This window comes from Lynx rufus, unplaced genomic scaffold (genome assembly GCF_022079265.1).
Source record: "Lynx rufus isolate CCGP_SWC_20201006 ecotype Redwood Valley unplaced genomic scaffold, mLynRuf1.p SCAF_11, whole genome shotgun sequence".
NCBI classification, from domain to species: domain Eukaryota; kingdom Metazoa; phylum Chordata; class Mammalia; order Carnivora; family Felidae; genus Lynx; species Lynx rufus.
In genome coordinates this window covers 36,553,658-36,580,994 of record NW_025814825.1, presented here as the reverse complement: position 1 = coordinate 36,580,994, position 27,337 = coordinate 36,553,658, and the positions used below count along the sequence as shown (strand labels likewise).

The 27,337-nt window shown below is 38.1% G+C and overlaps 1 protein-coding gene across 1 annotated transcript in view; it reads right to left on the bottom strand.

The window, feature by feature from the left end:
- Positions 1-27,337, bottom strand: part of CC2D2B (coiled-coil and C2 domain containing 2B) — a 95,711-nt gene that overhangs the window by 11,125 nt on the left and 57,249 nt on the right. Inside the window, exons 20-29 of the mRNA XM_047072658.1 lie at positions 26,943-27,039; positions 26,003-26,112; positions 20,827-20,920; positions 15,102-15,200; positions 12,602-12,784; positions 12,239-12,436; positions 9,936-10,025; positions 7,009-7,122; positions 4,517-4,651; positions 4,025-4,147 (exon numbers count right to left, since the gene is read on the bottom strand). Of these exons, the coding sequence (XP_046928614.1) occupies positions 4,025-4,147; positions 4,517-4,651; positions 7,009-7,122; positions 9,936-10,025; positions 12,239-12,436; positions 12,602-12,784; positions 15,102-15,200; positions 20,827-20,920; positions 26,003-26,112; positions 26,943-27,039 (1,243 nt within the window). The remainder of the gene's footprint in view (positions 1-4,024; positions 4,148-4,516; positions 4,652-7,008; positions 7,123-9,935; positions 10,026-12,238; positions 12,437-12,601; positions 12,785-15,101; positions 15,201-20,826; positions 20,921-26,002; positions 26,113-26,942; positions 27,040-27,337) is intronic.

Here is a 27,337-nt window from a genome sequence, read left to right as displayed (position 1 = left end):
ACTTGACAGATATATTTAGAACTCTGCATCCCAAAGCAACAGAATATACTTTCTTCTCGAGTGCACATGGAACATTCTCCAAGATAGATCATATACTGGGTCACAAAACAGCCCTTCATAAGTTTACAAGAATTGAAATTATACCATGCATACTTTCAGACCACAATGCTATGAAGCTTGAAATCAACCACAGGAAAAAGTCTGGAAAACCTCCAAAAGCATGGAGGTTAAAGAACACCCTACTAACGAATGAGTGGGTCAACCAGGCAATTAGAGAAGAAATCAAAAAATATATGGAAACAAACGAAAATGAAAATACAACAATCCAAACGCTTTGGGACGCAGCGAAGGCAGTCCTGAGAGGAAAATACATTGCAATCCAGGCCTATCTCAAGAAACAAGAAAAATCCCAAATACAAAATCTAACAGCACACCTAAAGGAAATAGAAGCAGAACAGCAAAGGCAGCCTAAACCCAGCAGAAGAAGAGAAATAATAAAGATCAGAGCAGAAATAAATAATATAGAATCTAAAAAAACTGTAGAGCAGATCAACGAAACCAAGAGTTGGTTTTTTGAAAAAATAAACAAAATTGACAAACCGCTAGCCAGGCTTCTCAAAAAGAAAAGGGAGATGACCCAAATAGATAAAATCATGAATGAAAATGGAATTATTACAACCAATCCCTCAGAGATACAAACAATTATCAGGGAATACTATGAAAAATTATATGCCAACAAATTGGACAACCTGGAAGAAATGGACAAATTCCTGAACACCCACACTCTTCCAAAACTCAATGAGGAGGAAATAGAAAGCTTGAACAGACCCATAACCAGCGAAGAAATTGAATCGGTTATCAAAAATCTCCCAACAAATAAGAGTCCAGGACCAGATGGCTTCCCAGGGGAGTTCTATCAGACGTTTAAAGCAGAGATAATACCTATCCTTCTCAAGCTATTCCAAGAAATAGAAAGGGAAGGAAAACTTCCAGACTCATTCTATGAAGCCAGTATTACTTTGATTCCTAAACCAGACAGAGACCCAGTAAAAAAAGAGAACTACAGGCCAATATCCCTGATGAATATGGATGCCAAAATTCTTAATAAGATACTAGCAAATCGAATTCAACAGCATATAAAAAGAATTATTCACCATGATCAAGTGGGATTCATTCCTGGGATGCAGGGCTGGTTCAACATTCGCAAATCAATCAACGTGATACATCACATTAACAACAAAAAAGAGAAGAACCATATGATCCTGTCAATCGATGCAGAAAAGGCCTTTGACAAAATCCAGCACCCTTTCTTAATAAAAACCCTTGAGAAAGTCGGGATAGAAGGAACATACTTAAAGATCATAAAAGCCATTTATGAAAAGCCCACAGCTAACATCATCCTCAACGGGGAAAAACTGAGAGCTTTTTCCCTGAGATCAGGAACACGACAGGGATGCCCACTCTCACCGTTGTTGTTTAACATAGTGCTGGAAGTTCTAGCATCAGCAATCAGACAACAAAAGGAAATCAAAGGCATCAAAATTGGCAAAGAGGAAGTCAAGCTTTCGCTTTTTGCAGATGACATGATATTATACATGGAAAATCCGATAGACTCCACCAAAAGTCTGCTAGAACTGATACATGAATTCAGCAAAGTTGCAGGATACAAAATCAATGTACAGAAATCAGTTGCATTCTTATACACTAACAATGAAGCAACAGAAAGACAAATAAAGAAACTGATCCCATTCACAATTGCACCAAGAAGCATAAAATACCTAGGAATAAATCTAACCAAAGATGTAAAGGATCTGTATGCTGAAAACTATAGAAAGCTTATGAAGGTAATTGAAGAAGATTTAAAGAAATGGAAAGACATTCCCTGCTCATGGATTGGAAAAATAAATATTGTCAAAATGTCAATACTACCCAAAGCTATCTACACATTCAATGCAATCCCAATCAAAATTGCACCAGCATTCTTCTCGAAATTAGAACAAGCAATCCTAAAATTCATATGGAACCACAAAAGGCCCCGAATAGCCAAAGGAATTTTGAAGAAGAAGACCAAAGCAGGAGGCATCACAATCCCAGACTTTAGCCTCTACTACAAAGCTGTCATCATCAAGACAGCATGGTATTGGCACAAAAACAGACACACAGACCAATGGAATAGAATAGAAACCCCAGAACTAGACCCACAAACGTATGGCCAACTCATCTTTGACAAAGCAGGAAAGAACATCCAATGGAAAAAAGACAGCCTCTTTAACAAATGGTGCTGGGAGAACTGGACAGCAACATGCAGAAGGTTGAAACTAGACCACTTTCTCACACCATTTACAAAAATAAATTCAAAATGGATAAAGGACCTAAATGTGAGACAGGAAACCATCAAAACCTTAGAGGAGAAAGCAGGAAAAGACCTCTCTGACCTCAGCCGTAGCAATCTCTTACTCGACACATCCCCAAAGGCAAGGGAATTAAAAGCAAAAGTGAATTACTGGGACCTTATGAAGATAAAAAGCTTCTGCACAGCAAAGGAAACAACCAACAAAACTAAAAGGCAACCAACGGAATGGGAAAAGATATTTGCAAATGACATATCGGACAAAGGGCTAGTATCTAAAATCTATAAAGAGCTCACCAAACTCCACACCCGAAAAACAAATAACCCAGTGAAGAAATGGGCAGAAAACATGAATAGACACTTCTCTAAAGAAGACATCCAGATGGCCAACAGGCACATGAAAAGATGTTCAGCGTCGCTCCTTATCAGGGAAATACAAATCAAAACCACACTCAGGTATCACCTCATGCCAGTCAGAGTGGCCAAAATGAACAAATCAGGAGACTATAGATGCTGGAGAGGATGTGGAGAAACGGGAACCCTCTTGCACTGTTGGTGGGAATGCAAATTGGTGCAGCCGCTCTGGAAAGCAGTGTGGAGGTTCCTCAGAAAATTAAAAATAGACCTACCCTATGACCCAGCAATAGCACTGCTAGGAATTTACCCAAGGGATACGGGAGTACTGATGCATAGGGGCACTTGTACCCCAATGTTCATAGCAGCACTCTCAACAATAGCCAAATTATGGAAAGAGCCTAAATGTCCATCAACTGATGAATGGATAAAGAAATTGTGGTTTATATACACAATGGAATACTACGTGGCAATGAGAAAAAATGAAATATGGCCTTTTGTAGCAACGTGGATGGAACTGGAGAGTGTGATGCTAAGTGAAATAAGCCATACAGAGAAAGACAGATACCATATGGTTTCACTCTTATGTGGATCCTGAGAAACTTAACAGGAACCCATGGGGGAGGGGAAGGAAAAAAAAAGGACGTTAGAGTGGGAGAGAGCCAAAGCATAAGAGACTGTTAAAAACTGAGAACAGGGGCGCCTGGGTGGCGCAGTCGGTTAAGCGTCCGACTTCAGCCAGGTCACGATCTCGTGGTCCGTGAGTTCGAGCCCCGCGTCGGGCTCTGGGCTGATGGCTCAGAGCCTGGAGCCTGTTTCCGATTCTGTGTCTCCCTCTCTCTCTGCCCCTCCCCCGTTCATACTCTGTCTCTCTCTGTCCCAAAAATAAATAAACGTTGAAAAAAAAAATTAAAAACAAAAAACAAAAAAAAAAAACTGAGAACAAACTGAGGGTTGATGGGGGGTGGGAGGGAGGGGAGGGTGGGTGATGGGTATTGAGGAGGGCACCTTTTGGGATGAGCACTGGGTGTTGTATGGAAACCAATTTGTCAATAAATTTCATATATAAAAAAAAAATAAAATCTAAATTCACTTTGAAGATGATGCCTTCTTTTCAATTCTTCTTTTCTGCAAGTAGAGGAGTATGATAGGAATAGCCCAAACTAGGCTGGATGGCAGAGAAAACTAGATTTTATTAGCATTGCCAAATCACTCAGTCTGCAATCAGCTGTATAAACATAACGAGAGCTGGCACAACTGGTAAAGATTAGAACCGATGGTAACTTTCATACAGACACACCTGAGAAGAATTTAGTTTACCTGTATGCTTTGTGCGTTTGTCCCTTGGAAATCTTTTGGAAGCAACTGTTTCCAGAAACTTTCTTTTGAATAGTCAAAATGTACAGCCATTGGTGTATTATTTTGTTGAATATTAAACCAGACCTATTAAAACATTAACATAAAATCGGTATAGGCACATGGGAGCACAAGCCCCTACTGGTTAGGATGGAGAAAAAGTTTACAGCCCTACTACCCAGCGAAGGTAGAAGCCCAGGGAGGTTCTGAGGTAGGAGGTAGAGATTCCACGGGCATGTGAACATTAGATTGATCACTGGTTCTCAACCTTGGAGGCACTACAGAATCACCTTTAGGGATTGAAGAATCCCTGGCTCCATAACCCAGGGATTCGACTTGAACATCTGTATTTTCTTCAGAGTCCACATGGTTCTAATGTAGAGCCGGAGTAGAGGAGAACTGCCTGACTCTTGAGGATATTAACTCCAAATAAGACTTCTTTCCCCAGATACTTACATTTCCATCATCAAACAAACAGTCCACACTTTGTAAGGGACAAAATGGGTCAAACTGCTTATGACATTGCCCAGTTAATGGATTCCAAAGCAAATATTCATCAGTTTCTTGAGTTAATACATAAGCTACTTGCCCCTGTGTGAGGAAAAAGATGGTTAACGTCATTTTTGGCAGGTGGTTGATTCAACTCATTTTTGTATGTGGAAATTGTAAGTATATGATATCTTTGAGTTCTACAAGTCTTTTTGGGGGGAGTCTTCAAAGTCTTTTTGAAAAGGAAAAAAGCTAAAGCTCTAGAACTCCTCAGGCCCAGGCTAGCATGAGGATTCAAATGAGAGAACTTTTGAGCTGGTGCTGCCATGTGCAGCCCTGTAAGGTTTACCCTCACAGCAATGAAACATGTTGCTCTAGAAAAATCAGTATGTTTTGACAATTTCCCAACAGCTAGCACTGAAGTGTTTTTTTCTTAATTTTTCTTAACATGTTTATTCGTTTTTTGAGAGACAGAGAGAGACAGAGTGCAAGCGGGGGAGGGGCAGAGAGAGAGGGAGACAGAATCTGAAGCAGGCTCTGAGCTGTCAGCACAGAGCCCGATGCAGGGCTTGAACCCACGAACCACGAGATCATGACCCGAGCTGAAGGATGCTTATCCAACTGAGCCACCCAAGGCGCCCCTGAAGTGTTTTAAGGTAGGGACACTTTGGTCTAATGCACACAAAAGCACTATATAGGCCAGCCCTGCTTTGAGTGGAATATACTTGGGGACTGAATTTAGGAAATGGACACTTGCCCAAGGCTCTGAAAAAGCCAAGTGAAGTTAAAAGGTCATTAAGTTAATTTTGAGCATAAGATCTGGCATTGGAGGTTAGAGAGAAAGTATACAGGGGACCATCTGAAGAATAAAAGTAGTCATTATGTTATTATTCTGTTCTTAACATACCTTTTTAAGTGCAAAGTTTTATTAGCAAAGAATAACAATTTCAGGTAATAATAAAGACTACTGAACACTTAATGGGAATATGTGCACCAGGCACCATGCTCAGCATTCACACTAAATTTTTCACTTGCACTCACTCCAAATTCTTTGAGGTAGGGGTGATCATTATGCTCATCTTTCAGATAGAGTCAGAGGTTGAAGGGCTTGTGTAGTGTAACCATACACGGCATTCATTAGTCCTATTTATGGGGAAGATAACTGAAGTTCAGAAAAGTAAGTAAACAAGGCTGAGACTATACAGTTAGTAAATGGCATTGCTGGGTTTTCAACCGCTCTTTGATCCCCAAACACATATTCTTTTTTAAAAATTTTTTTTTTTTCAACGTTTATTTATTTTTGGGACAGAGAGAGACAGAGCATGAACGGGGGAGGGGCAGAGAGAGAGGGAGACACAGAATCGGAAACAGGCTCCAGGCTCCGAGCCATCAGCCCAGAGCCCGACGCGGGGCTCGAACTCCCGGACCGCGAGATCGTGACCTGGCTGAAGTCGGACGCTTAACCGACTGCGCCACCCAGGCGCCCCCCCAAACACATATTCTTAACACTGTGCCTGGTCTCTCCAAAGCTCTTGTTCTTTATCACTGTGCTTGGCTTCTTTTCAGGAAGGGGGAGGCTTCGCCTCAACCACAGAGCTGAGGTGAAACACACAGCCGAAGTACCTACCACCCATGGTGTTGACTCGCAGGCATAAATGCAAATATTTGTTGAAATACTGTTGACTGTTTACTGCCATCTAGTGGCACTTAAACCTACACAGGAGGATCGTGGGGGAAATTAACCACGAGCTTTTAGCCTGCTAAAAGAAATAATAAGCCATGCCAAGGAAACATAGAGAAATAAGTGATCACAACACAAAGCCTAAAACGAGACTGGAAATCTTGACCCTCATCAAGATATTCGTGGTAGAAATAGAAACAGTCCAAAGGAAGATAGTGTTCTGGAGGTATGAATGCAGGAGTATATAATTAAGGTGTAAAAATGTCAGTAGGTAAATTCAAATTGCAGGACCACTTCTTGAATGACTAAAAAGCGAGAAATGAAGAATAAGGAGAAGTATTTCTTAAGGATCTTTAAATATAGTATTAGAAAATTATAAAGATGATAGTGGTGGTGATGGTTAATAACTCCTACAACCATCACTATAACTGTTAGACCACCACCACCACCACCAAGTGGTGACTATTGAGTTTTCACCATGGACCAAGGTGCTATTCTCAGTGCCACACAGTCACTATGTAATTTAACATTTTAGTAACCCCATGAAGTAGCACTATTATTAGTACAGTTTTACAAAGAAAAGAAAAGAAAGCCTTTCTTTACACTGTGGTCATTTGGATGAACCAACATTATCCTCTTAACTAAATCATTGGTTGCCCATGAAATTCCCCAATTAGCTTGTGAAAAGAAGGAAAATTGGGATTGAGGTCTTTTAAACTTACAGCTGAAAGTTGATTAGTTTTGTTTACACTATGTAAATATTAACACCAGCACTTACTTCCAACATTGAAGTCCCCAGGACGACTAAAGCTTTCTTTCCAAAATACAGAAAGAAATTACAGAGCAGTATGGCATGCTCTTCCTTATTCCCAATAGCCAAACTGATGCAGCGCTAAGGCAAAAGAAAAGCAACAAGGCCAGAAGAAAATGGAAGAGAAAGATAAGCAATGCAAGCATCCAACAGACGTGGGCCCCTCTCCTCCCTCCAGCTTCAAACACACATATTTTTGCCAGGTCGCTGGGATGACTGACCGCAAAGCTGCAAGGTCTGGTACCTTCTGCCTTTGAAAACACTGGCGAGAACACTAGCTTGGAATATAGGGGTCACTCTACTGTGGGGCAATTATGTGGATACTGTGCAAGTGACCAAACAGTTTATCATCCAATCTAGAAAGTTTCTGTTAAGGACAAATATTAAACTTCCCTGGGCAAACAGGGACATATGGACTGATATTCTAAGAAAACCTCATGTGGTAGGAAATCCCATAGAGTTTTTAGGGGAAAGGATCCTTTGGTCAATGGAGCTATACACTGTCATGTATCCATAGAGTGCTCTCCAGTCACAGAGAGGAAGAGATTGAGTTGAAGCCCAGTCAGGAAGATGATTGAAACATCTTCAACTAAAAAAGCTGGACAGTTGGGGCTGGGTGTAGTCAAATATAGGGTGCCTAGTAAAACAGTTGTTGCAAGAGAGTAAAAGCACGACAGAGGTGGCAGACTGGTGGTCTATGACCTAGTTCTATTCTAAAGGTGTGTTTTTTGTTTGGCCCTGGAATGTTTTTTAAAATTGGGAGATCTCATATAAAACTCTACATTTCCGGCTTCCCTTGAAAAAAATCAGATCTAACAACATAAACGGGCCCAAATGTTCATACAGCAAGTCTGTTGTTGTTGAATAGCAGCTGCAACATTTAGACAGGACGCGTGCCTTCCAGTTCAGTACAGTCCTCTGTAAAGGGCTGTAGTGGCCAGGGAGGTGGGGGATGTGGGACCTCAGGAAGTGACTATTTACCATTCTGTATGAAAGCATTTCAGTGTTTTAATAACTGATATGGTCACATCTGTTCACACTGGCAGAACATGGTGGTGAGGGATGGAGTTTAGGGAGGATGGTAACATGGCTCCTCTGAAAGAAAAGTGTGAACAGAAGAATGAAGGGCAGAGTATGAGTGGTCTTCATTGTCAGGCCAAGGAGGTTTCCCTGACTGGATTTCATAAGAGGAGGAGAGAACAGGTGAGAACAGGTAACTAACATACGGAGTTCCAGATGCCTGCATATATGTTATCCTTTCAAAACCTCTGTATGACACAGATGAGGAAGTCGAGGTCCAAGGAAGCTAAATGATCTATCTTAGGTCCCAAAGCTCTTAAGTGGTTGAAGTGGGATTTGAACCAAGGTTTGTTTTTCTCCACAGACTGTGTGTTAGGAAGGAGAAAATAACCCTTGTCCTGTGACAGTCTAATAGTCATATATCATGGGCATCCCATGGCCAAAGAGTTGATGTCAGTGAGAAGACATTAGCCAAGAGGAATCCCGTACTTGTAATAACCTCTCGGTAATGGGTATTATTTGGATTGGTGGTTGGGGGTGGGGAGGGACTCGAGAGTACTAGTATTTGCCTGAATGGTTATTTTTATGGTTATTTTTTAGCTATTTTAGAGGCTCTTTCAATGTTCTGCAGGATTATAATACCCATGAACACATTTTGATTAGATGAGGGAGTCTCAGAAGAGTCTACAGTTAATGACCTCTTTGAGTTCTACTAGATTTGAATTACTGAATCACTGGAACCACATGCTTGTGTCTCCCTTGTTCTCACTTACCAAAAGACAGTGACCTATTAAGTTAGCTCTGTGCCCCCTAAATCCATTTCAGCTCAACTCTAACTTCTAAAACATTCTAGATAAGTATCAGGACCATTGGCTCCAGATGGAAAGTGTCCCTCTCTAAGGCTCCTATCATACTAGTAATTTTCAATCAAAAATATTTGTTGAATGCTTGCTGACTTTACATAAAAATAAATAATAATCAAGTCTACTTATTCATTCAAAGAGATTAAACTTGGGATGTATATGTGCAGAGTGTGGGTGCAGAGTCAATATATAAGCAACTAAATATAAGAGCACTGAAAAAAGTGCTCTACTTAGGGTTGCCAGATTTGTGGAAAACATAGGATGACCAATTAAATCTGCACTTAGTATAAACAAATTTTTAGTATAAATATGTCTCAAATATTGCATGGGGCCTCTATTCTATTTGGCGACCAGTTTAAAGAGAATTTTAATCCAAGGGCTGAGGAAAGAGCATTGCTATGCATGCTCTTCATTGAGATGTGGGGAGATTGGGGAAAGCTTCTGAGAAGGGGTGGTCTTTGCCCTAGACTCAGTGTCTGTCCAGCTCCATAGTGACAAGCCAAGTTCTGTCTGGAGGATGTCATAATATTGTACTCCTGGAATTTCCATTGGATGAAAATATTCATGAGCTACCACTTATAATGTTGAATAGATTGTTCCTCTTGAGAATTATTTCTTTTTTTTAAAATTTTTTTTAACATTTATTTATTTTTGAGACAGAGAGAGACAGAGCATGAACGGGGGAGGGGCAGAGAGAGAGAGAGACACAGAATCGGAAGCAGGCTCCAGGCTCTGAGTCATCAGCCCACAGCCTGACGCGGGGCTCGAACTCACGGATTCCAAGATCGTGACCTGAGCTGAAGTCGGACGCTCAATCGACTGAGCCACCCAGGCGCCCCATCTTGAGAATTATTTCTATGGATTATGATAGAGCTGCCTATGATGTATTAAATTATCAAATGATGTCAAATTTCACAAAACAAAGGATTACATATGTGCATACTATTTTTAAAAATCTAAGAGAAAAGTAAGAAATACTATATATTTGAATTATAAAACATAATTTGTTACCTCTGATGTCATCCATATATCAAAACCATCATTTTCATCCAGAACATCGGGCACAACAGGAATCAAAGATACAAAGCGAGCAATGAGGTCCTAGAATAATATTAACATTTATTAAGTGCATACTATATGCCCATCACCGGGCATAGTATTTTACATGCATGACCATCACATTTAGTGTATCCCATAAGCCCATGAAGTACATACTATTATTATTTTTGTTTTACAGAAGAGGAAAAAAAATCATAGCATGCTAGGATAACTTGCCCAGGGTCACACAGCTAACACAGTGCATGGAATCTCTGGGAACAAGCCCAAGTTAGCCTGACTCCAGAGGATGCCCATTAACCACTATGCTTCACTGTAATAAATTCTAGAAAATTTAAACATTATATATATTACCTATATACTTCAAATTACAACTGTTAAAAATTTTTTAAAAATATATTGAAGAATAGCAAAAGCTGATTTGCTTTTAGGTTCCAAATCTATTAGAATTATTTTTATTAATACAAGCTTGTTACAAGTTATTGGAGCAGGAAGATGTTGGTACAGCTTGCTTTCTCAAACAACAGAAATTATACTGTGGATTGTTCCCCTTACAGGGCTAGAGACAAGGACTCGGACTAAAATAGGAAAGTAGAAAGGGATACAAATAAATAATGAGTAACACAGAAAGTTTACTGACATTTTCATTGATTTATAATAGCCATCATTTATGCACCAATGACCTCCTACATTGGTCATGTTTTTGACTTCATGATTCATAGTCCTTCATAAGCAAAGTTGCTAGGAGTTATATTTAAAAACAAAACAAAACAAAACAAAAAAGGATTGGGGCACCTGGGAGGCTCAGTTGGTTGAGCATCTGACTCTTGACTTCAGCTCAGGTCATGATCCCAGGGTCATGGGATCAAGCTCCACGTTGGGCTCCACACTAAGCACGGAGCCTGCTTAAGATTCTCTTTCTCTCTCTCTCTTTCTCTCACTCCCTGACCCTTTCCCCTGCTCTCTTTCTCTCTCACTCTCTCTAAAATAAAAAACGAACAAACAAAAGACCCACGAAGATGGTTTTTGATATAAATCTAGAGCATTATTATCTCTTTGGACTTTGGGTGTCAGAAAACATAGACAGAAAGAAACTCATGATGGAAAGGCAGAGCATAGCAAAAAGCAACCTAAGTTAGGATATTTTATTTCATCCTAGAGTGCAGCTAAGGGAGCTTTATAGTGGAAAAATAATACAAATATTCTGAGGTGAGCCAACTGACTCAATCAAACCTGAATAAACAAAAGGTATAAGTGATTTTTTGTGGATGCCTTTTAAGCAAAGCTTATTTTTTTTGCCACAAAGAGGAGACTTGTAGCTCTGATTTCATATTTTCCTTTCTCAAAGTGGTAGGAGTTTTTGAGTCCATAGTGAATAAATCTTCATTTTATATGAACTTCAATTTTGAGTATGTTTCTCTTGTCAGCTGGTAAATAGATACGCATAAAGGAAAAGTCACATAGGATGGGGTAGGAGGTGTTATGATGGCAGTTTACAGAGAAAAATATAACATAGTTTCTTCATTCCCACATAACAATGAGAAGCAACCCTTTGAGCAGCCATTTGTAGGACACAACTCCTTTAGAAACATAACTTTTAAAAAAATGTTTATTGATTTATTTTGAGAGAGAGAGAGAGAGAGCATGAGCGGGGAAGGAGCAGAAAGAGAGAGAATCCCAAGCAGGCTCTGCACTGCTAGTGCAGAGCCTGAGGCGGACCTTGAACTCACAAAACTGTGAGCTCATGATCTGGGCTGAAACCAAGAGTTGGGTGCTCAACCGACTGAGCCACCCAGGCGCCCCCAGACACATAACTTAATTTTGCCTGAAGTCAAAGGAATTTTTCTGTGTCATTTTCCAAAGTTTGGTAGAAACACTACAAAGCTAGTATGGTCACATGAACTGGTGTAGCAACAGTGACTCTCTAGTCCAAGGGGGTAGAAATGAAGGAGATCAGGAAGAAATATTTTCTCCCATCTGGGGCTCAAGAGGACATACTGTAACACAGATGGTTTCTCTCTCAGGAAACTGTTTTTGAAAACAAAACAATTTTAGTAAGAAAGTTATGCTCAAAGTTAATATAAAAAATAAACAAATTAAAATAAATATAGAGTAACAAAATGTTCTAAAATTTACTATGGTGATGGTTGCACAACTTTGTGAATACACTAAAAACCACTGAACTGTATACCTTAGATGGGTGAATGATATGTAATGTGAATTATATATCAATAAAGCTACTAAAATACATATCTTACAAGTGTTGCATTAGAATCATGAAGAAATATATCCAGGAGTTGCTGAGGTGGGTTTAATGCCTTGATATATCTTGTTACTAAGATCTGTATCCCTTCACCATTAAAGACAGTAGCTGTGACTCTTCGGTTGGGAAACATCGCCTGACAACTTTTTTTAAAAATCTGTGCTCTCTTGAAAACATCTGTTTGATCTGAAAACTAGAATCAAGTTCAAAATATTTCAATATTATTCCATATTGTTCCCACAGGAAAATACCAAGAACCAACGTTCATTTTTATCCACTTTGAAATTATTACTAGCTTTTAAAACAAGTTTATACTTCTTTAATAGTACCTATAAAAACAATTCAGTGCAAAACCTACCTTGTCTAGTTCTGGATTACAGGTGACATATGATATTTGAGGTTCAATGGTAGCAAAAATATTTAAGAAGGTAGATTCTTTAAAATTCTGCCCATTATAATCTTCTTTAGGAGATGCATGAGTCTTACTCCAAGTATACCCAAGCAAAACTGGCGGAGTATTTACTTGAAATGTTCCGCTAATCTGAAAGAATATATCAATATAATAGATTCTTCATGACAAACATACACATCAGTCAAATACAGTACAGCTTGTCCCAGTCTTCTCCCAAGGAGGAAACAGACTTGCATGGGTACGCACATGCGGGTTCTACCAGTATGTACCTGCACAAGGATGATCAGGTTCTCCATGGTAATCTATTCACACACACACTCCACACCCTGGGTCCCTGTCTAACATGCACTATGTGGACAGGGCAGATGTAGAAAAGGGATGAAGTAAGGATGCAAGTTGCCCTAACAGAGTGATAGAAGTTCTTAGAAGATCTAATTCAGGCTCAGAGAAGATGCTAAAAGACCATGTTACACTGGGTACATTTTATATTGGGTCTAGAAAGAGAAGAAAAAATGCAGCAGCAGGAAAGACAACCCACAGGTCCACAGGAGGAGGAATCTTGTGTGTGTGTGTGTGTGTGTGTGTGTGCGCGCGCATGTGCAGAGGTAGGCGCTGATTTACAATAATAATAACTAATAGTAATAGCTAATAGTTACTGAACACTTACTACGTGCAAGGCACTATGCTAAGTGCTTGATGTAGATCATATCATTCAATGAAGTAAATACTCCTCTAATCTCCCACTTTGCAGATAAGGAGACTGAGGCTTACAGAATTTGAGTAATTCGTGCAAACTCACACAGCTAATGAGGTCTGCCCACCTTTGAAGCCCACATTCTTAACTACCTCTCTATCCTGGAGTCCAGCCTGAGACTGAGAGATACTCGGAGATTTACAGATGTAGGAAGCCCTGTACCCCAACAACTTAAATCTCTATTGCTCTTTCTTTGCAGTCCGGATACTTGCAACATGCTCCCTCATGACATCCCTCGTGATAACATATTATGCAGGCATTTCTACTCTCTTCCCTAATGTCTATTCTCTTCTCCTTTCTCACCAACAGTTTCAGGTGGCAATAAGACAGGCACATAGTGGCCAAGTCACATAAATGTAAGAAGGCTGCCAGGGTTTTCTGAGAAAGCGCACTGCCCCTTCTTGCTTCACCCTGCTCTCATCTGCAACATGAATACGAGGCTGGAGGAGCACTGAATAATTTGCAATTATGAGGATGACAGCCACATGATATGTAACGTGATATTCTTGAGCTGCTGCACTGTCATCTAGATTTCTTTTTAGGTGAGATAAATAGACCCCTTATATCACTCATTGTTAGGTTTTCTGTGGCAAATGGCTGAATGCAATTCTAATAATACACACACAGTTCCTTCTGAGTCAAATGCCCTCTTTTGTTTGACAACCATCTTTAAGGACTTGATTCAAAAGTTATCTCTTTGGTAAATACTTTTCTGACCTTTCCTTCTCCTTCTCATACCCCTCTTGTTCGCCCCTGTGAATACCCCCACTTCTCCAAACCAGTAAGAGTAAGGTACTCCCTACTGTATGTTCTCATAGTATCTGTCTTGTGCCCCTATCAAAGCACTATAGCATTAGTTTTCTTCTATAGACGGCGAGCTCCTTGAGGTACAAAATTCATTTCTGAAACTTCTATGGATGGCATAGCTCTATAACTAACTAACAAAGCCCCAAAGAGAGTCTAGGCTGGGTTTTTCTATTTTTCTGGTCATGTAGGCATATTTGTGCTACACAACTCAACAGGAGAGCCCTGTGGGGATATCACAGAGACAGGTGCTAATCATCAGTCTCACCATTATCAATAAGCAATGCTGAGGAGCTGAAACTCCTAGAACCCATAGTCACAAAGCAACACCATGAATAATTTATCATTAATCAAAGAACATTTGTGAGTCTGATCCTAAAAAACTATTATATGCAAGTGTTAATGTTGTTTCAAGACCTAAGGCTAGCTGTGTTATTTTTTTGCTTGTTTATTTATTTATTTTGAGAGAGAAAGCACATGTGTGTATATGAGCAGGGGAGGGGCAGAGAGAGAGGGAGGGAATCCCAAGCAGGCTCCATGCTGTCAGCCCAGAGCCCGACGTGGGACTTGATCCCATGATCCATGAATCATGACCTGAGTGGAAATCAAGAGTCAGACGCTTAAGTGACTGAGCCACCCAGGCACCCCTAGATGTATTATTCTTTATCATCAAACACTCTAAACATGTAAGAAATAAATTTGTGGGTGTCTCCTTTTCTAGAGACAGCTAGAATATTTAAATACTCCAACACCCCAGGGGCACTCAAAAACAGGGTTGCTTTGACCTACCAACCTGGTAATCACAGAATCTAATTCAAAGATAACAGTAAGTTTCTACTAGCCAAGATAAAAACTTAGAATAGTTAGCAAATACTCATTTTCTATTACCTCAGATTGTTGCAGAAGAGCAGAGAAAGGGAAGACAATGGACCCGAGCCAATTCTTTCTTATATGTGAATAACTACTGCAGCTCTTGCAATAGGGATCCTGTTAATAGAGATAATTTTTGTTACTTACTTTAATCACATGGTGAATAATTTCACAAACTTTCGCATAAGTATAAAAAATCATTTTTTCTTCTTAAAAAGAAACCAGGGTAAACAGAAAGAATATTTTTCTTTCTTTTTAATTTCTTTAAAAGACACTTGACTATTTAAAGCAAAATAATGACCCACTGTGGAGTTTATGGCCTCTATGTACAGCTATTTACATTATTGTAGTAGATTTGCTCAGTGCAGCAAACTTTGAAAATACACTAAAGAATATAGAGAAAAGAATAAAAATTACTTTAACTCAACCCCCAAGACATCACCACCACTAACAACATTTTAAGATGGTAAATTGTAGTGAAAATATGTTGAAATGATGAGGACACATTCAGAGGAGAATAGCATCATAGATTGTAGATCAGGGAGAAAAGCAGACTTAGAGTAGAAGTTTGATGGTTGATAGAACATGATCAAAAACAAGCAGGTTTTGCTGACATGACTAAGTTAATTTAAGTGCATGGTACCAATTAGGAAAAGGTAACCCCCAAGGCTACCTCAACTTAAGCCCTTAAGACCATGCAATTCAGTTTTCTCTGATTTACTTAGTAGTCTTCTGAGCCCAGTTCAGTTTTTTTTCTTCCTCCCTCCCTCCCTCCCTCTCTCTCTTCCTTCTTTCCTTCCTTCCTCCCTTTCCTTTTTTCTTTCTTTTGTTTAAGTTTATTAGCCCCATTCAGTTTCTAAGAAAGGTTTCTATATTGAGAAGTGATTGCACTGATAGACCAACTCTGACTGCTTGGAATGTTATATTTCTTATGCTAATTGAGAGATTGTTTATTTTTCCCAAGGTCCTGATCAGCTTTATCATGGGAATTTTAGATTTGCAAGACTGGTAAGATTGGTTTGATTTCCCTTTTTTTCTATCCTCACTTTGGCCTTGGATAGAGCCTACCTTACACTTCTAGGAACTTATCATTAAAGAAGTAAACAGGCCATCCTATTAAAGTAAAAAAGAGACCATCCATTTGTGTGCAAAGAGAAATTAATCATTTTGGTCTGTTTAGGATATTATGATTGATTCTAGGCATGCTTAAGCCCCATCATGGTGCAAATTGGGAAAAGGAAATTGTGATAGTTAATTTTACATGCGAACTTGACTGAACTAAGGGATGCCCACATATGTAAAACACTTTCTCTGGGTGTGTCTGTGAGGGTGTTACTGAAGAGATTTGCACTTGAAATCAATAGACTGAGTAAAAATCAGCCCTCACCAATGTGGGCAGAAATCATCCCAACCTCTGAGGACCTGAATAGAACAAAAAGGTGGAGGAAGGGCAAATTCTCTCTTTTTGAATTGGGACATCCATCTTCTCCTGCTCTCAGACATTGGAGCTCCCGGTTCTCAAGGGCTTCAGACTCTGGAACTTACACCAGCAGTCTCTCAGTCCTCAGGCCTTTGCACTCAAACTGAATTATAGCACTTGCTTTTCTGGCTCTCCAGCTTACAGATGGCATATTGTGGCATATCTCAGCTTCCATAATCCCATGAGCCAAAAATAAATCTCCTATATCTGTATCTATCTCATATATATGATATATCTATATCTATACATCATGTATATCTCTATCTATCTATCCTATTGATTCTGTTTCTCTGGAGAATACTGACTAATACAAAGAAAATTAAAGGGGGAGAGGGGACATATACCATGTATGTGGGATTGGAAAGATCAGTATTATAAAGGTGTCAATTCTAATTAAATTGATCTATGTATTCAATCCATCCTAATAAAACTACTAGCAGGTTTTGTCTTGTTTTTGGAAAGCAATAAACTGATTCTAATATTTATATGGAAATACAAAGGGCTAAGAATAGCCAAAGCAATCTTGAGGAAGAAAAACAAAGCTGAAAAACTTAGACTTCTGGATATCGAAATTTATGACAAAGCTTTAGTAATTAAGACAGTGTGGTATCAATGCAAGGATACATATTAGACTAATAGAACAGAACAGAGTCCAGAAATAAACCCACATTTATACAGTCACCAGATTCATAACAAAGGGTGACTTTGTAATGCAGTGGGGGAAGAGATGATCTTTTCCATAAATGGTGCTGGGTCAACTGAATATACTTATGGGGAAAAAATAATCCTGAACCTCTACCTCACAGACACATAAAAATCAATTCTGGTTGGATTTTAAATCTAAATGTGAAAGGTAAAATGATTAAACTTTTAGAAGCAAAAACAGGATAATATCTTCATGATCTAAAGTGGGCAATATTTCTTAAAGAGGACCAAAAAAGTACCACCACTGCATTGCAGTACATTAAATCAAGATTTTCTGTTCATCAAAAGACACATTAAAAAAGTAAAAAAGACAAGCCAGTGTGGGAAAAATACTTGTAAAATGTATATCTGACAAAGTACTCATATCCAGATTATACACAGAACTGTTAAAAATCAATGAAAAAAATGGGCAAAATACTTGAACACACCTTTCACAAAAGAGGATATCAAAATGGCCCATAAACATAGAAAAAAGTGCTCAATTTCATGAGTTATCATGAAAATGAGACTTAAAAACGTAAGGTGATATGGCTGCTTTCATCAGTGTGTTTGAAATGAAAAAATCAGACAATGCTAGGTAATGACAAGGATACGATCAACCAGAACTCTCATAAACTGGTGGTGGGAAGTGTGAATTGACACAACCATTCTGAAAATGGCTTGGCATTAAACAACTAGAGCTGGGCATATGCACAGTCCGAGAGATAGCAATTTTACTCTTAACTATATATCCAACAGAAATGCAGATGTCCCCAAGACATGTACAATTATATTTATATCAGTGTTAAATATAAGAGCCAACAACTAGAAAGAAACAAATTATCTATCAATAGTAGAATGCATAAAAAAGTTAAAGTACATTCCTACAACAATATACCATACAGCCATGAGAATCAATGAGCATCATTACAGATGACTTCCACAAACACAGTGTAGAGAGAAATAAATCACTCACAGATGGATGCATAATGTATGATTTCAATCATACAAGATTCAAAAATAAGCGATACCTAATCTATACTGTTAGAAGCTAAGATAGTTACTCGTGGGGAGGAAGGAATGTGGATAGAGCACAAAAGAGGCTTCAAGGGTGATACTAGCAATATTTGGTTTCATGATCTGAAGCACTGACATTTTTTACTTTCTTAGCCTTTTGTCTCCACTATTTATTTCCCCTTGGATAGAAAGCAAAATGTTTGCCAGAATAAGCTTGTCAATACAAATTTAATTAAGAAATCCTAGGTTGAGTCTCTTGCCTCTGAATAATTCAAACTTACCTGAAGTGGTTTGTAAACTCTAGGAAAAGCATGTAATTAAAATTAAACCTCAAAAATAAAAAGTTCTAAAGAGTTATGTTTTTCAAAAATCATAGTTCTGATTATTAAAAATTACAAAAGCACTTTGACTACAATACAATAAAACTAGAATTTGAAATCAAAAGTTACATTAGTCATTTGAAAATATATAAAAACATATTATTAAATAACTAGTAGGTCAAGAGAAAATAATACTACATAGAAAATAACAAAAAATAAAAATAACCTAATATGAAAGACGTGGTCTAAGATACTCTAGAGATAGATTCATGGTCTTAAAATATTTCCATTCCTATGAGAGAGAGATTGGTTCCAAATTCGTCTCAGAAAGAGCCCAGTTCTTTCATCCCCAGTGCTAAAAATAGGCCACATTTCTATGAGACTTCCAAGTCCTCAGCTTCCTGCTAACAAGTTAACTAATGAAGGGGGAACCCACAGGAAGTAAGAAATAGTTGATAGCAGGAAGAAAAAATACACAAGGACAAGAGGAAAACTGAAGCATGGGAAGAAACTGTTTTCTAAAGAACAGTGGTTGATGATACACCAACACCTTCTTTCAGCGGGGTAGTCATCCTGGGGCTCAGCCTAGGTGGGGTCTTTTATGAGAAAAAGGAATGTTTTGGCCCAGTGCATGAGAGGAAGGCAAGAACATAGGCCAGGCCCTTTCCTTTCCTAAATAGCAGGCTCATGTTGTCACATATGTCCTGATACTTAAAGCATATGGATTTCATTCAATAACAACACAAAGCACTTACAAGAATTTAACTATGAATCAAATATTATTCAATTCCGGTCAAACCAGATAATTCACTTCTGAGAGAGAAAGTCTGTTAGGCATTTTTTGGGTTTCCCAAGTTCCACCCATTATCAGTTTATTTTTTTATTTTTATTTTTATTTTTTTGAGGGAGAGAGAGAGAATGAGCATGTGTGCACAAGGGCAGGGGGAGGGGCAGAAGGAGAGGGAAAGAGAGAATCTTAAGCAGGCTTCACACCCAACATGGAACCCTACTCAGGGCTTGATCTCCCAACCATGAGATCAAGACCTGAGCTGAAATCAAGAGTCAGACACTAAACTGACTGAGCCACCCAAGCTCTCCTTTTTTTTCCTTTCATTAACAGTTTAATCAGAAAACTACTCAGTTTAACTCCTTGGAGAACAGCCACCACCAAATTACTGTTCAATATTTTACCTTTTATGAAGCATTTATGAAGAATTGATAGAAACTATTTTAATAAGAATGTGTGTCCCATCTCCTGGAAAACTGAATTGGAACACATTGACATTATGTTTCTTAGTTCTTATAGAAGACTCATTCCTAAACCATACTTGAAGGTCTAGTTCAACTTCTCTCCCTCTGAGCCCCAGTCCCTAGATAGAATTAATTGCTCCTTCAACAGCACGGCCATAGAATTTGATGAGCATTTATAATAAAGCGTTTAATCAGAGTCCCAAGAGAGGAGGTATAATGGATATGCATCTTTATACTTCTGGTGCCAAGTTTAGTAGGAAGGAAGCTAGTATTTATTTGAGAGATTACACTAAGCATTGTTAGGAGCTTTTGTGTATCTATGATGAAGACATTCAGTAATTTAAAAAATCTGATTGACTAGAACTGGGTTTTAGTCCTGTGAATAATTTGGTGTCTTTTGCCGAAGTGGTATGTTTTCTTTGATCAGGCCGTGAGAAATACAGAATGCATTTTCATTTCGTTTCAATTTTCTTGGCTCCCAGAAAGCTCACATTTAAATTTAATGTTAAACTGCAGAAACCTACTTCTCCCGAAATCTTGGTATATTTACCCCCTCCACCTCCTCTACGTGGTTTATGATCTCTGATATTTTTTTTTTAATTTTTTTTAACATTTATTTATTTTTGAGACAGAGAGAGACAGAGCATGAAGGGGGAGGGGCAGAGAGAGAAGGGACACAGAATCGGAAGCAGGCTCCAGGCTCTGAGCCATCAGCCCAGAGCCTGACGCGGGGCTCGAACTCACGGACCGCAAGATCGTGACCTGAGCTGAAGTCGGACGCTTAACCGACTGCGCCACCCAGGCGCCCCTGATATTTTTTAACTGACTTGTCACATGTCTGATTTTATTTCAAGTTGCCCCAAGTTCTTTTTAGAAAATGTTGGAAAAAGACATTGCATCTAAAAGCAAATTTACAAAGATGTTACTAGGGTTTATTCAGTCTGACCTTAAAATTAGTTCACCATTGATTGTTATAATTATTCTAAATTACCTGTTTTTCAATAATCATTTCATCAAAAATGTTGATATATATATTATCTTTTATTTTAGATAAGCTTGAGAAGCTATAATCATGTCCTGGTGAGCTGTAAATAAAAAAATATATATATATAAATTGCTTAACTTGTTTTATAAGAGCATTATTCATAAAGAACCATGTAATTACCTGTGTTCTTTTCTTTTACAAAGTGTAGGCTTAAGCCAGTATGTGCTTTGTAATTTGTCCTGTACCTCTCTTGAGGTAATTTGCATTAAAAGTGTTTCAATGTCAAGCAGGAAGACTTTTACTACAGCAATCCATTGCAAACAAATTATCTAAAGTATGGTGCATTAAGATTGTCCAAATATCTTAAATTCTGCTGTCTTCTGCTAGTTCCCACATACAGTTAAACTGCTCTTTTGCTGTCAGCTAAAAAATATGACTGCTTAACCATAAAGCTTTTTTTTCTTTCCTGCATTTATTTTCTCCAACTAGAAACTGGGACAGAGGAATACATTTCAAGCTGTCTGTTGATGGTTTACTTGACTAGATACATTTCTGGAGGTAGTGAAAGGAGAGTGTGGTATACCACAAGCAATGAACTTTCTTCACTCTTAGCTCCAGCTTGTGCATGCAATCTTGACCATGATCAAACTTCTAACAGCTCAGAGAAGTTAAATAATTTGCTTGAGAAAATACCACTAGCAAATGACAGAGCTCCTACCTGAACTTATTTCACTATACCAACTGCCACCGATAATATTATTGAAGCTTGTTGCTAAGGAAGCAACTATTTCAAAGGATCTCTGACAGTTTCTGTACCTTTCTGAGACCTACAGTCAGTGACAATTGAAAAATGTAAGTTGAAATTACAGAACAGTTTGAAGTTTCCTTATATTTTTAAGTGATAAGCTGACTTCCCTACCCTACTCCTCCAGAGTTCCTTTTCATGTTGCAAAGGCTTATGACAGGACAGAGGAGGCCATGAATACTTACAGAACTACACTAGTAGGAGAAATGATAACTGTCATCCTCAAACATTTTTGAGTGTGTCAACTTAGCATGTTCCTTCAATCACTCAAGTCCTGCATTGTCCTGCATTTTGTATTCTACTCAAAACTTACTCAAATTTCACAATTTCTCCTCCACAGTAGAGCTCACAAGGCTAATAACTATCTACTGTTTATTTATTATTACTATCTATCCCATTTGCATGTGGTCTTTATTCACTAAAATGTCCTGTGGAGAAGGGAACAGAGCTCTGGTATGTCATGGAACGAAAAGTGGGTAACTGAATGGTTGTGCCTTAGCTGAACCCTCTGATCTACTTGGTTGTTATCTAAATGTGTTCCTGGCTTATCACGCTGCTGTAACTGCAAATACTCTACAGTCTTCTTCTCTTCAGTTCACTTGTAAGTTTATTTATCTTACAATTTTGTGTTCTCCTAAATCCTTTTATTTAATACAGTGACACCATCAAAGAACCATGCCAATAGTCAGGAACCACATGATCTGTAGAACTTGAGGGAGATGAACAAGATTGGCAGGAGAAGGGGGAAAGGGCACCAGGACAAGAGAAAGGAGTTTGATAATGGATGTAGTTGCCAGTTCTCTATATTACTTTCACCCCAGTGAGAGCTAAAGATACATAGGAAGTGACAACTGAAAATTGCTTATTGAGTTTAGAGAACAATTTTAAATTCTATGTTTCAAATTTGTCTTGATCAATGTACCTTATTTCCAATAACAAAACCTATTTACATAGATTTAGCATCAAACATAAATCTTGAGAAAGACGAACAAACCTGAAGGCATCCAACATCCTGATTTCAAAATACATTACAAACTACAGTAATCAAAATATTATGGTACTGGCATTGAGACAGACATACAGACCAATGGTACAGAATGGAGAGCCCAGATATAAATCCCCGCATCTATATTGGGTCAACTGATCTTTGACAAGGATGTCAAGAATACACAACGTGGGAAGAATAGTCTCTTCAACAAATGGTATTAATAAAACTATCAACATGCAAAAATAGTCCAATTGGACCCTTGTTTTACACCACACACAAAAATCAATTCAAAATGGATTAAAGACTTAAAGACTTAAAACTGTAAAGCTCCTAGAAGAAAACACAAGAGAAAAGCTTCATGGCATATGTTGTGGCAATGATTTCATTTCATAGATATGACGCCAAAGCACGGGCAATAAAAACAAAAATAATCAAGTGGAAATATATCAAAATGTAAATTTTCATCACAGCAAAGGAAACAATCATCGAAGTGAAAAGGCAATGTATGGCATGACAGAAAATATTTATAAACCTTATATGTTATAAAGGGTTAATCTCCAAAACATATGAGGGATTCATACAACTCAATAATAAATTAATAATCCAATTTTAAAATATGCTGAAACTTGAGTAGACATTTTCCAAAGAAGATCTACAATGACCAACAAGTATATGAAAAAGTGCTCAGGGCGCCTGGCTGGCTCGGTCACTAGAGCATGCACTCTTTGCCTCGGGGTTGTAAATTCAAGCCCCAAGCTGGGTGTAGAGATTACTTAAAAAATAAAATAAAATAAAATCTTTTTTAAAAAAAGCTCAATAATTGTTAACCAATAATAAAATGCTCACTAATAATCAGGGAAATGCAAATCAAAACAGCAATGAGATACCACCTCACACCTGGCTGAATTTTTTGGCTTTGTTTTTAACAAAAAAGGAAAGATGACAAGTGTTAGTAAAGATGTGGAAAGCTGGAATCCTTGCACGCTGCCAGTAGGAACGCAAAAGAATGCAGCTGCTATGGAAAACAGCATGGAGGTTCTTCAAAAAAATTAAAAACAGATTTGCCATCTGATCTAGCAATCCCATTTCTGGGCATCTATCCAAAAGAACTGAATCAGGATCTCAAAGAGATGTTAGCACTCTTATGTTTATTGTAGCGCAGACAATAGTCAAGATACGAAAATATCCTAAATGTCTGTTGACAGATGAATGGATAAAGCTAATGTGCTACACACACAATGAAATAAATACTATTCACCCTTAAAAAATAAGGAAATTCTGCAATATGCGACAACATGGATGAACCTTGAGGACCTTATGCTAACTAAAAGAAACCAATAAACCAGTCACCAAAAGACAAGTACTGAATAATTCCACTTATATGAGACATCTAAAACAACTTCAAAAAATCAAAGAGTGGAATGTTAGTTGCCAGGGCCTGGGAGAGGCAAATGGGGAGTTACTAATCAATAGGCATTAAGTTTCAGTTAAGCAAGACGAGTAAGTTCTAAAGATCTGCTGTGCAACATTGTACCTACAGCCAACAGTAATATACTGCACACTTTAAAGGTTAACGGGGTAGGATTCATGTGAAGTGTTATTGCTACATTAAAAAAAAATTAGTAGACCTTGAGTAAAGCAAATTACCTTCTGTAGTGCTGACTCACGTGATTGTGGGGTATGCAAGTCCAAAATCTGCAGGGTAGACCAGCAGGCTGGAGGCCCAGGGAAGAGTTGCAGTTTGAGTCTCCCTAGGGGCAGGTAAGTCTTTTTCCTGTTAAGCCTTCAACTGATTGGATAAGGCCTACCCATAGGTTAATGCAATGACATTCTGGAAAAGGGAAAAAGCTAAGGAGGCAGTAAAAATGTCAGTGGTTGCTAGAGGTCCCAGGGGAAGGATGAAGGGATGAATAGATGAAACAGAGAATATTTTTAGGGCAGTAACACAATGCTGTATGATATTATAGTGGTGGGTTCATGTCCTTATACATTTGCCAAAACCCATAAAATGCACAACATGAGAGTGAACTCTCAAGTAATGGTTGATAATGATGTGTCAACATTGGTTCATGGATTGTAACAAACATACCACACTGATGCTGAGGGAAGCTGTATGTGTGTGTATTGTGGGAAGGGTGTATATGAGAACTCTCTGCACTTTCTACTCAAGTTTACTGTGAGCCTAAAACTGCTCTAAAAAGTAGTCTATTGATTTTTTTAAAATGGGGAAAAAACTCAATCTCATTAGAAAACAGGGAATGTAATTTAAACCACAATGATAATATCATTTTAGATCTATCATATTGGAAAACATAATTTTAAAAGTACAAAATATTATTGAAGATACGACACACAATAGAACTTTTGTATATTGCTATTGGGAGTGTATATTGGTACAGTCACTAGAAAACAGTTTGGTATTATCTAGTAAAGCTGAAGCTGAATTCAACTATAACCTAGCAATTCTACTCCTGGACATATATCCTAGAGCAGAGGTTCTCAAAGTATCTCCTCACTAAGTAGCATCAGTAACACCTGGGAACTTGTTGGAAGTGGAATCATCAAGACCTACCCCAGACCTACTGAATTAGAAGCTATGAAGGTGGGGCCCAGCAATGGTTTAAGAAGCCATATAGGTGATTCTAAGGCACAAAAACGTTTGAGCACTACTGTCTTAAAAAGAAACTCTTGCATGTGTGCTCCAGAAGACAAGTACAAGAATGTTCAGAGCAACATTACTTGCAATAGAAAAAACCTAAAACAAGAAAAATGTGTATCACCAGGAAAAAGTAGAAAAAATTATGGCATTTTAGTCCAGTAGGATACTATCTAGAAATGAAAATAAAAGAAGGAAGGAAAGAAAAGAGGAGAGGGGAGAAGAGGTAGCAAAGAAAGAAAGAAAATAGAAGGGAGGAAGGAGGAGAGAGGAAAGCTAGGAGTATGAACACAGATGAATCTCTCAAAATAACTGAGAGCAAATAAACAAGATTGCAAAAGACGATTCAATTTATATAAACATCCACAAGTAAATAATACATAGTTAGGGATAAATATTAATGATATAAAATCATAAAGAGAGGGAATGTTAACACAGATTAGTGGTTGTTACCTCCAGGGGGAAGGAGAGGGAATACGATGAGGTCCTGGCCTTCAAAGGTAATGGTCATATTCTATTTAAGCTGGATGGCCAATACATGGGTATTCATACTATCATTTTTCCTCAGAACTTACATTTGCATATATATTCATGCCTATCTAAGAAATATTTCATAATTTAAAAGCTTAAAAAATAAATCATATCTCAATCATTATTTTCGATAAATGGCATAAGAAAACAATTTTGTTATTGCTCGTTTTTAGAAGCTGAAGAGAAATAGATTCCAACCTACATAAAATCTACTTTAATTTCTTCGTTCCAGCATGGATGAGATCCACTTGCAGTACTGGTTCGGTATACAGTGTGTTGAAAGGAAACTTCCACAAAAGGGTATATAGTACCCTGAAACACATAATAAACACTGACTAGATTTTTGAAATATTTTATAAAGCTGGTAAGAGGGAGAAGGCTAGGACATTACTTGGTTACTGACTGACAACTGGATGGCTTACTTTTTCCAGGTTTTCAAACAGCCAGTAGTGGTTCATTCATTTAATAAATATTTATTGGTGCTATTCAATATCAGGTACTTTTCTAGGATCAAAACATAAATGGAACTTACCTTCAAGGATTGTATAGCCTGTCAGGGGAAGTTAAACAGGTAAACAAATAAAATTGCAATGAAATGTGAAAAATAAAAGAAATATATTCAAGGTAGAATAGTTACTCAGGAAGGCCAATGATTAATTTTCTGGGGTAAGGAAAAGGAGAGCTTCACAGAGAAAACATGTTTGAGCTCTGAAATGTTAAGTAGGAAGTTTCATGTGGCCAATAACATGGAGCTGTGTGGAGGCCATTCCAGGTAAAGGAAAGGGCAAGAGACCTTCTAGAAGTAGAAGTATGATATGATATGATATGATATGATATGATATGATATGATACTGTCGTGGGGTGGAGAGTGATGTGGCTGATTTGTAGGTAAGGGCCAGATCATCACAGATTTTTGCAGGTATTCTAAAGGAGCTTGTACCTTATTCTGTAGGCCTTGAGAGCAGGGGAGCATGGAATGAATTGGTTAGGATTACATTTTACAAAGAGCACCTTCATTGCGTTATAGAAAGTCAACTGGAAGCTCAAGACGCTAGAGATGGAGAGGCCAGATAGCAGCCAGTCACAATTCAGGGCAAACATAATCAAAATTGAACTTTATAGAAGTGTTATTAAATACTTACCTCATTTAAGATCTCATCTGAAGATACTGATTTGACTGTTTCCTTATGTCTGAGGTGAGATACGGATGATATCAAATAAGTGGGCAGATCCAAGGCTCTTCAGGAAAAATGAGTTAGAGGTAAACACTTTAAGTAATTTTAACATTAGTGTTGGTGGGAATCAGTAGCGTTTTGCCTATGTTCATGGAGATAAAGAATTCAGTTACCCTGGATCTGAAAATTTGCTTTGTATCTTCTTATCATAGGTGGTTAGAGCTAAACATTTGATAATCACTATTCTGGAAGACTGGCTCCTAAGTGCGGAACTATGTATTGGATCCAGTTTGTGATAAGTTTTCACTGGACTTTGCAAAGGAGAAAAATAAGGTAAGCGATACATGGAGATTATATCCTTC